Here is a 10,269-nt window from a genome sequence, read left to right as displayed (position 1 = left end):
TACATAACCTCAAGATCGAAAATCATTTGCAGCACAGTGCTTTTAATTGATAAACTCTTCCTTACCTTCTATTTGTTCCAAGTTATCCTGCATTTGCCTAGGGTACGTAGTACCTGTTTTGTCACAAGATCGCTGCATATATCAATGATGTCACTGAATATCCAGTGAGAAATTACCTTTTGAGTAGTCACAAAGAGAACATATTATGATGGTTTCTCTAAGAGACCACTTAAACTGAAATGGTTAACAGGTGCTATTCAGTTACCACATGCAGTATGATTTCTCTCAACAGTACACCACTCCACATCTTACAGAGCAAGAGGAGTGGGCATCTTGCACTACACTATTGAAGTCCATGGTCAGTTGGTTTCAAACACTTTTTTTGTTTTCTTCACTTTCTGGCTGGCAACATCAGCAATTAATGCTGACATACTCACATGAGTGTGGAAATAATTTGACTACTGTCTGGATGCTTGCCATGCATTTGGTGGTGGGCACAATGAACATTTGGGAAATGTAAATGACTGTAGAAGACATAGCCTTGTAAAATCTATCAGATGAAACTTTCGGTATCCGCAACACATCTCATACAAACGTCCTTGGTTATGTTCTTAGGAACACGACAAACCAGATAACATGCAGAATAATAATTATTTTGTCAAGACATAAACAATAAATATCATCTTTTATTATACTGATTCATTGGCAATAATATGAAAAATACATATATAGAACAGATTCTTCAATCAAAACACACACACACACACACACACACACACACACACACACACACACACACACAGACATTAAACATGTCAGTCTTAATTTACAATGGATGTATTGCAGTATCATTGTAACGCTTGCTCTCAACACACAGAATATTACAAAAAGCAATTACCATTATCTTTATGACAGTATATATGCTTTTTCCCCAGCAAAACATCCCATTTTAAATTTCTGCTTTACAAAAACATTCTGCAGTGTGGACTTAAAGACTATATATTACGATTCCATTAATTGTATTAAATTTGTACATTACTTAACTGCAATGGAATACATGTGAGACTGCTTACAAATGTTGCATTATCATCTTACATATACCTCATAACAAATAATATTTTGTGCTTTTTTTCAACCAGTGAAGTATGCTGATTACCATTTTTTTGGTACAGCACTTGCACTGGTTTTGGACAGCTCTTCATAAGAAGTAGGAACAAAAAGAGAAGGGATACACAGAAACTCCACAAAATGGTAACACATCACTCTAATCAGGAACCAGGCAACACAACACTAAAGAATGCTGGCCTGCCAGTATTCTTGTGTATTGTAACAACAACAACAAAATATACACTCACAATATGTAAGCCAGAACTGAAAATTAACAGTGTATAAGCTAAGAGAATATTCTACTGTTCCATTCACTCCTGTTTCAGCTTTGGAGAAAAAAAAAAAGAGCCAGTATCATGCCAGTTTGAAACTACAGTTTTGTCACTGTGATGAAACTACAACAAAAGCACACACGCTCACATATGTCCTTTCTATAATCAAAAAGAAACTTCGTCACTTCTAAGAAATTTGTGTAGGCGCATGCTGACTCAATGAGTGAGTCATCTGTAGAGAATTAGTCAATGAAAATCATTCTTTTAACCTTGCATTAATATGGGGACTTTATCCCCAAAAGTATTATAGTATTCCAATATTTCTGATGATAGCATCAACAAAAAATACACAAACACAACATGTAAATAAAAATTATTAATCTTCAATATATGACTCTGAAGTGAAGTCTAGTATTACTCTCAACACTATATGACTCCATCATGATACAAGGGCATGTTCCAGTTGCCCCTACACTATATACACGTTTTGTGAACTCTTTTCTAGGTTTACTCTTTCAAAAAAATGAGGGAACTGTGAGGTTTTAAACAGTTAGGAGAAAAGGTGTGTACCTAGTGTATGGGCGAATGGAGATTCACTTGGAGCTGCACGGAGGGCACTCCGAGAACAGATGTATCTGCACCAGTCTGTGCTCACTCTGTGGCTCTATTTACAGTTTCCTGTCATTTTTGTGAATATCTTTCAAAGCAGCTTTTGCAGCAGCCGTTTTGGCTGCCTTTTTTGTTGTTCCAAATCCATAGTACACTTTCCTCTCATCTTGTAATATTACTTCGACAGTTACTGCCAAGATATTAGGCTCACTTGTTTTTGTTGCTTCACTGGAAAGGAAAAACAATAAGCAGGTTAAAACTTTAACACATATCAAAACACAGAAGCAGTGGGTTATAAGGAAAGGTTGTCAGAAATTCCTTAATAAGTGAAACCCTAGTTGTACTAGCTGGAGGTATCAAAATATAGCCTGAGGCCAAAAGATTCTGAGAGCTACATATAATAACTAGAAAGTGGCTGGCTGTACCAAGACAATGATCACAAGAAGAAGGCTGCCTTATTGTTTTACATACACTGATGAACCAAAACATTATAACCACTGTCCACCAAGACATTCAATGCCACCTACATGTTACCATGTTGACCCAGTTATGATAGCAATAGGCACAGGACTTTGTGACTGAACCACAGATCAATGGAAAGATGTCACTAGTCAAAAAATTATATTTCTTATTACATCAGGTCAGGTGATTTTGGGAGACACTAGAAAATGCAAAGTCAAAAATACCAAATCACAGATTGGCAGAGAAAAGAAATACAAGGCAATAACAGGAAATTTTCTACACACAAATGCACCAATAAGAATCCAGAAAGGCTCATCAACTTCTGCAGACAATTTGACTTACCGTATTTACTCGAATCTAAGCCGCCCTTTTTTTCCGGTTTTTGTAATCCAAAAACTCGCCTGCAGCTTAGAATCAAGTGCAAAGTAAGTGGAAGTTCTGAAAAATATTGGTAGGTGCCGCCACAACTAACTTCTGCTGTCGTACATTTGTAGCGCTACACAGGCATGCTTTGTGGGCACAAAGAAAAATACTGGTGCCAAAACCTCTGCGTCAGTAAATACGTTAAAAAAAAGGTGGAAGACGAGCTTTTTTTCCCCGCCCCAAGTTTCGACCACTGCATTTTCGTACTTTATCCAACAAAGTAAATACAAATTCCGTATTGTTCATCTTCGAATGTAGCAGCATTTCAATGTACTACGAAAATCCGACTGGCAAGACTGTTTGTGATGTTTGTCAATATGGCCAACTCTACATTCTGAATTTTTTCCTACCTGTGAGAAGAGAGTGTTGCTAATAGGAACTTTTATGAATTGTGAATCACATGCAGTATTCTCTTCACCATAAGAATAATACGAATATAAACATTTTGCCATGTATTGTTTCGTGTTTGCTGCTATCTCATTTAAATCCTGTCTGCCTAATAAACTATGAACCTAGAATGACACAACAGCAAATGCGGAAGAATATACATATCATGTAATGTTTATATTCGTATTATTCTTATGCATAATAGTGATACAGTCGGAAATGAAGCACGGCAATTGAGTAGATTTTAAAGCTAAGATGACTCTAATTTCTGTGCAGAATGTAATGTACTAAAGAGGCGTCTGCAAAGATTTTCAAGCAGAGAAAAATTTTCGCTAAACTCTCATTCAGAACATCTTCTATCATACACAGTCTATTATTTGGTTCTTGTTGATCATTATCATGGAAAGCAGCAATGTTAGTAACAAAAAATAGCAGTCTCTTGCCATTGTTTCGTTTATGAGACAATTGCTCCCTTTTTTTTTTTATTGTAAGCCGTGGTATCGCGCACAAAAGCAAGCCATGCCGCGAGCGGCGACAGGTTCGTAAACACTCAGTATCAGAATGTGACAAACAATGCATGACGGTACAATAATGCATTTTCAGCTTAGAGTGACGTAAACATGTATAACAAAGAGAGCCGCACTTATCAGATCAAAGAGAAATAAGCAAACAATTCAAACCAGACGAAGCACGTGAAAAAGGAAGGTTATCCATATAAATATGGATGGAGCGCCTGACGCATAGCAATGGCCGCCTGGTAAAGCTTAACTGCTAAGCTTACGAATCGAACCAAACTACTGTAGCTGTATCGTCATTCATTCGACCTAAGTTGTGTCCCATATTACAATGGACCAACTTTGTTTCGATTTGGGTGGGGCCTAAAACTTTTCTCTCCCTTGAATTTCGAGTCTCAAATTTCAGGTGCGGCTGAGATTCAGGAAAATTTTTTTTCCTTGATTTCGAGTATCATTTTGCAGGTGCGGCTTAGATTCGAGTAAATACGGTAAATCTAATATCAATTGTTTCCAGGAAATTACAAAGGACAAAGAAGACCTGGTCTTTTCCTAATACACATTTACGCTCTTATCAACTGGATCATGTGGCAATAACCAAGCAAAACCATTGCCGTTTGTCTCTGGCCTTAAGGGTCCACATTTCTCAACCATAAAAGGGGACAGAAATGCGAGTGTTTTGAGAAGCTGGATCTTTGTGCTGTTCGTTATCATTCTGTTCTGGCAGAGCTTGGTGAGCTTTTTTTTATACTCATTCGCCCTCCTGTGATCTGTCTGCTCATCTTCACAACTCCACAGATTGCAGATGGTTGAGGCAGATGAAAAAATGCACAACTTCCTGTTCCTTTAATCAACCTGTGATTTGGATCTGTGCTCCTTGCTCAATTATCAAGAGTTTTGGACTTGTTGAGATTGATGTCCAATCAATATGATTTACTAATGTCTTTTACTTTTGTCAGCAGCTTAGCAAGTACATCTTTGATGCTGGCTAAAAGCACAGTGTCATCAGCAAATTGGAGGTTGTTAATGGTCCTTCCACACACTGAGATGCTCTTGTCCAACTGTCAACAGCTTTCCTAATGATGTTTGGCACGGATGTTTTACAATTCATGGATAGGATACATTTCTGTCTGACATCTTTTGATACTCTGAGGAATTCGCATGTACCAGCACTTGCTTCACAGCGGTGAAGTAATTATTACATGGAGTTCTGATCAGTGCTAAAATTCTGCAAGCAGCTGTCGTCATACCTTTTGCCCGACAAGTCACATACACAGTCAAAAAAAAAAATAAAAGAACATCATTTCTTAATTACCATTTGCACAAAAATGTAAGTTTGCTACAAATTAAAATTTGGTACAAAAATGTGAAACATAAAATAGCACATAAAATACTTTTTCTGTTTCTACAAACTGAACAGTATTAGTGAAGTATATATTTTTTAATTTAACAAAATAGCATTTCGCATGCCTGTATCAAATTTTAATTTATTTTCATATGGCCAGTAGTAAAAAAATAAGTTATTTTTATGGAAAAAAGTCATTAATTATTTGATAATTAACTAACATTTATATTTGTCAATAAATACGTAATTTAAATAATTGCTATCATAGTTGTGCTTACATCAGAAAGCATTTGCATAATGAAGAAGAGGTGGAGGATATGTTTGTTTGCTTTCTATTAGGGCACAAAAACAGCTAGGCTCATATCTGCCCAAGTAAAAACCATAAACACGAAGACAGAGAGGAGTTAAAAAATGACTACACGTCAATCCCAATCGACATAAGAGAAGACAGCTAAAAACAGGGATGTGGAGAAAGGTCTACAAAGAAGCTGAGGTCCAGAACTAAAATTTAAATGGCCTTTGCCAAAACGCGATCTACAGCCCACGCACCATTAGCTACAACAGCCGATAACTCAGACAGCAAACCCGAGTGTGAATGTAAACAGTTAACATGACATTCCGTCAGGAAATGGCAGACAGTTAAAATTTGGGTGCAACATTACAAAGTGGTGGGGGAGCACGACTTAACAAATGACGATGGCGAAAAAGGCAGTGCCCAATATGCAACCCTGTTAAAATTATCTCCTCCCGTTGGGCTGGCCGAGAGGAGATCATCCGAGCCGCTGGGAGAGGCTTAATAACCCGGAGCTTATTCCCGTGAAGGGAGGAGTCGTGGCGATGCCAAAGTGACACCACCTCCTGACCGACAGCAACACAGAGATCGTCACAGAGGGAATATAAGAATTAGTGGGCTGAGGTAAGAGGGTTGCAACCTTGGCAGCAGTGTCAGCAGCCTCATTTCTTGTCAGGAACCCCCATAAACAGCACAGTGGCTCCATCAAGAGTGAGCAAGTGACAGCTTTCTTGGACCCGCCGCAGTAAGGGGCGGATGGCGTACGAGGTGGAGGACACTTTGCAGCACCTCCAGTGTGCTCTCTGTCTGTCTAAGTACCCTCATCATAACTAAACCACCACGAAAACCAGTAGTAAATATTCTACGAGCATCCTGAAGGCAGAAGTGACAGAAAGACACTATTAGCTGGAGAATCACACAGTACACTGCCCCTTGCCAATGTGCATCACATCACCACCCATCTTCTTATGTGCGCACCACTATACTGAGATTCCAGTCAATGATTTTACAATTATAAAACTATTATGCTTCGTATGATTTTTAAGGCATAGCCTCGCCATTAAGATCAGTTCTGTCTGCCCTGCACTTAGAAACCTCTTGACCTCCAGACAGATCTGACTGCATGTTCTCACTCAATACTGTTCTACAACATAAATGTTCTCGGGCAACACATCTAAGATCAAAATAGAATTTTTTTTTTAGACGTGTGCAGTAAACAGCGAGCATTGTTTTTTTAGGAGAAAGAAATGAAAGTTACTAGGTCTGTTTCTTTCAACTTTTTGAGCGTCTTGTGACACTGTGAGATGGTTTGTTTTCTTCATTATTGTCCAACAGTGACTGCCACAGTTCCCTATATAATAGATCTCACCAACTAAAACATTATTTACTTTAACCTAAGTATTGTTCTTCAAATAAACTGGAGGATGAGATGAAACTAACATGCAAGTTTCAAGTACACATACCTGAATTCTGGGCGTACTTTACATTTTTCGTACAGTTGACGAACGGCTGATTTTGGAATGGTTTCTGCAAAAATTTCTGTAAAAAAAGTTATGGCACCAGTGATGAGTTATCAAACAGATTAAACAAATACCAATAACTAAATAATCATATTATTTATTCTTTGTTTTCTCTATCTTTCAGTTACCATTTAACAATTTTTATTACAATGAATAATTCAATGAATGCTTCCATCCAAAAGTAGCATAGAATGGCACATTTAATCAAAAACTTCTTAAATTCTTGTGTCATTTCTACTTAATTATATCAAGTAAGTAACACATAAGTGGAGCAGTCATTATTGTGCATTCAAATTACATTCTATTACGTCACAATTGTACACGATTCTACTGAGACTCAGGGTGGACACCTGTGTCTTACCAATGGAGCATACACACCAAAAGCAATGAGCAGTTTTTTCGACATTTGGAACTTTTCTCTTTTCAACAGAAAATGCCAGATGGCCTTGCGATCTAAAAGCTGCCGTAGCATTTGCATCATTTTTCCTTGCGTTATTAGCACAGTCAAAAAATGGACAAATCACATACAAACTATACAATCTCAAATAAGGGCGTTTCAATAGTTTTGAAAGACACTGTGCTTTGTTTTCTCAGACTCTTCCCACTAATATGAACACTACCCCCGCACCTCCACCCTCTTTCTCAAGTCCACCAGGCACCAGGTCAGATCCTTGCTACACTCTGTTTTACTATCTAGCTAGTGTTATATAAAGTTCTTGCATCAAATTCATAAATTTAAAAAAAAAATACAAACATCAAAGACATTCCTCTGAAGTGTACTTACTTATTTCATTCTCCATGAGCTTGTAATAAACATTCCACACTGTCTTCAGACATTTGCCACTGTCCAGAAATATTGCACCAGCCACAGATTCAAACAGGTCACCGAGTACTTTAGGGACATCGACAGCTTCTGCCAGAGTGTCATCCTCCTCCAAGAGCAGGAGAACCTGCAACACGCATTGGCAAAAGTTACTGCAGAGACTGCTGGTTGCAAAACGCCATCTGTGTCAGTAATCAATCACGGGAGCAAACTTTATTAGAGTCACAAACATTGCCAATTAAAATTACCACAATTGCCTGTCAGTAGCAGTCATTTGTGGTACACACTCCACCTACATTAACTTAAAGTAGTTGTAGACTAGAATGTAACTGATATGTTAATGATTAATGAAGCATTCAATACCAGTCTACTACTAAACTATGTGAAGCAATATTTTACCTATTTATTATTTTAATCTTGGAGTTGAGAATGAGTTTTAGTAAACCAAAGCCATTACTTGTCATTTTAGAGGTGTCCCCTAACTGAAATTTTATGGCTATTATAGAAAATTTTCCATAATGTGCCTCAATATGAGACAAGTCACGCAGGCTGGAACTACTTATGATACCGTATCCATGTTACCAACAATTTGTAGTACACCAAGGGGCAAGTATTTTGCTATATGATAAAGGGCTATATCCTTTTTATCTCCAGGGACTGTAGTGTTACAACCGCTGACAGTAACACTCTCGTGTTTCCCACCTGAGCAACACAACATGAGCATTTATTAATTTATATTTCACTGAATTTACATGCATTTTACTTCAATATAAACACATAATTTTGTTTCCTTTCTGTTTCAAATGGAGTCTATAATAAAGTGACAACGTGACACAGAGAACCTCTGTACCAACACATGGTTTTTTGCACTCAGGGTCACCATGATGCTTTGGGTGATAGGCGATGACAGCAAGAAGATGGGACCTGTACTGTCAAGATTGTGACAAACATAGTTTGTTCACATTGTTTAAAAAAAATCTTGTATGTATTGTACGTAGAATAGTCAAGAGATGTATCATGTATTCAATAAACTATGATACAAGGAGATTTATTGAAAAGCTAATATAGAATTCAGCGGTTTTTTTATTACACTTAAAATGAAATAATTATTAAGTTGCTTCTCGGGCATGAAATTATTCAAAAAATCAAAGTAAAAGAAGTTCTAACTGATAATCACTGAATGACAGTTATCTGTGACTTATTAATTAAAAATGTTTTCATAAAGAGAATAAATAAATATTGAAGCAGTAGGATGTTTCTTTCCTTGAATTGTTGAAAAAACCTACTATTAATGACAAAAAAAGTTCAAAAATGAGAAGAAGAGCAATACAACAAATTTTTTTACATCCCTACTACAAAAAAGAAATATATTCTAATTTGTGGAATTTTCTCGAACTCTTACGATGTTTGATGCAGTTAATAAAATACAATCTGAATTAATTAGCCTAAGCATACACTATATGGAACACCACTAGGCACAAACGTAAGTTGGAGAATGTTTTTAGCCTACTACCTAATTTGGATGACGTGAACCCTCACCCTTCCTGCCCCACACATTGTTTGCATTCATTCACTGATTAGTGAAGATGACTTTTACTATGTAACTTTTGGCCAGAAATGTTTTGCTTGTTCACTAGCAAACTATCATCTCTTACAACAATAGTTACTTTATGATAACAATCTCACAAGACAAAAATTAATTAGACTTGATTCTTGATAATATAAAGCTGATAAGGACCTCAGAAAAAATTTGAGGGAGAGTTTGATTTAATGAAAGTCTGACTGATCATAGTGAAATAAGAAATTATTGACATACGGGTGTGCCCTAAAGAAACAAAGTTAAAAAATATAACTGCAGTTGCAATATTATTTGTATTGCTTTATAAAGGGAAGCAGAAAGTAGCTATCAGAAATTAATTTTTAAGGATTTAATTTAATTCATTATTATGGAAACTTCAATTTCATGTTGTAAAGAAATCCATGACCTTTTCCTGCTCACTGACCTTCTGAGTGCTTGGTGAAGTGTGTTTTCTATTTCTGTTGTGACCAAAGCAGAAAGTACATTACTATCTACTTCCATTATAACAATGTTCACTTGTAGCACTTCCACTGACAAGTTTGCCTCTTTTGGAGTCACAGATGGAATCAACTGTTACTTCTCCTTTTATGTCGGACATGGATCATAAACTGCCAGTGGGCTTCCTAGGTAATTTATCCGTAACAAACAAGCTGTGTGACAAACATTCACACTTTGTCCACATTCCTTCTTACAAATGATGTCAGAGGCGAAATCCTTAATCCGGAGACTAACAGCGAATGACTCAATATTCATTCTTTGAGACGCGGAACTCATTTTACTGGATTCACTTCCGCCCTCTGTACAATAACTTCCAGCAATTTAATTTTTCTGTTGCAGGATTGTTGGCAGCATGGATGGCGGAATCTTGAAGTTTTTGCTGCATCCTATGTTTTTCTTTTTTCTACTCCACATTCCACACTTTGAATAGCCTGCTTCTT

At 37.0% G+C, this 10,269-nt stretch overlaps 1 protein-coding gene across 2 annotated transcripts in view; it reads right to left on the bottom strand.

Annotated features, from left to right (window-relative positions):
* Positions 1-666: 666 nt before the first annotated feature.
* The window catches only part of LOC124717145 (endoribonuclease Dicer-like), a 309,406-nt gene continuing 299,803 nt past the window's right edge, over positions 667-10,269 (bottom strand). For both annotated transcript variants that reach the window (XM_047243898.1, XM_047243897.1), the window contains 3 exons: positions 7,714-7,879; positions 6,873-6,948; positions 667-2,216 (listed from right to left, as the gene is read on the bottom strand). In XM_047243898.1, coding sequence (XP_047099854.1) covers positions 2,048-2,216; positions 6,873-6,948; positions 7,714-7,879 — 411 coding nt within the window. In that variant the 3' untranslated portion in view covers positions 667-2,047. The remainder of the gene's footprint in view (positions 2,217-6,872; positions 6,949-7,713; positions 7,880-10,269) is intronic.

Source organism: Schistocerca piceifrons, chromosome 9, assembly GCF_021461385.2.
Source record: "Schistocerca piceifrons isolate TAMUIC-IGC-003096 chromosome 9, iqSchPice1.1, whole genome shotgun sequence".
NCBI classification, from domain to species: domain Eukaryota; kingdom Metazoa; phylum Arthropoda; class Insecta; order Orthoptera; family Acrididae; genus Schistocerca; species Schistocerca piceifrons.
The sequence above is the reverse complement of the archived record's forward strand: the minus strand, read 5'-3'. Positions and strand labels throughout refer to the sequence as shown.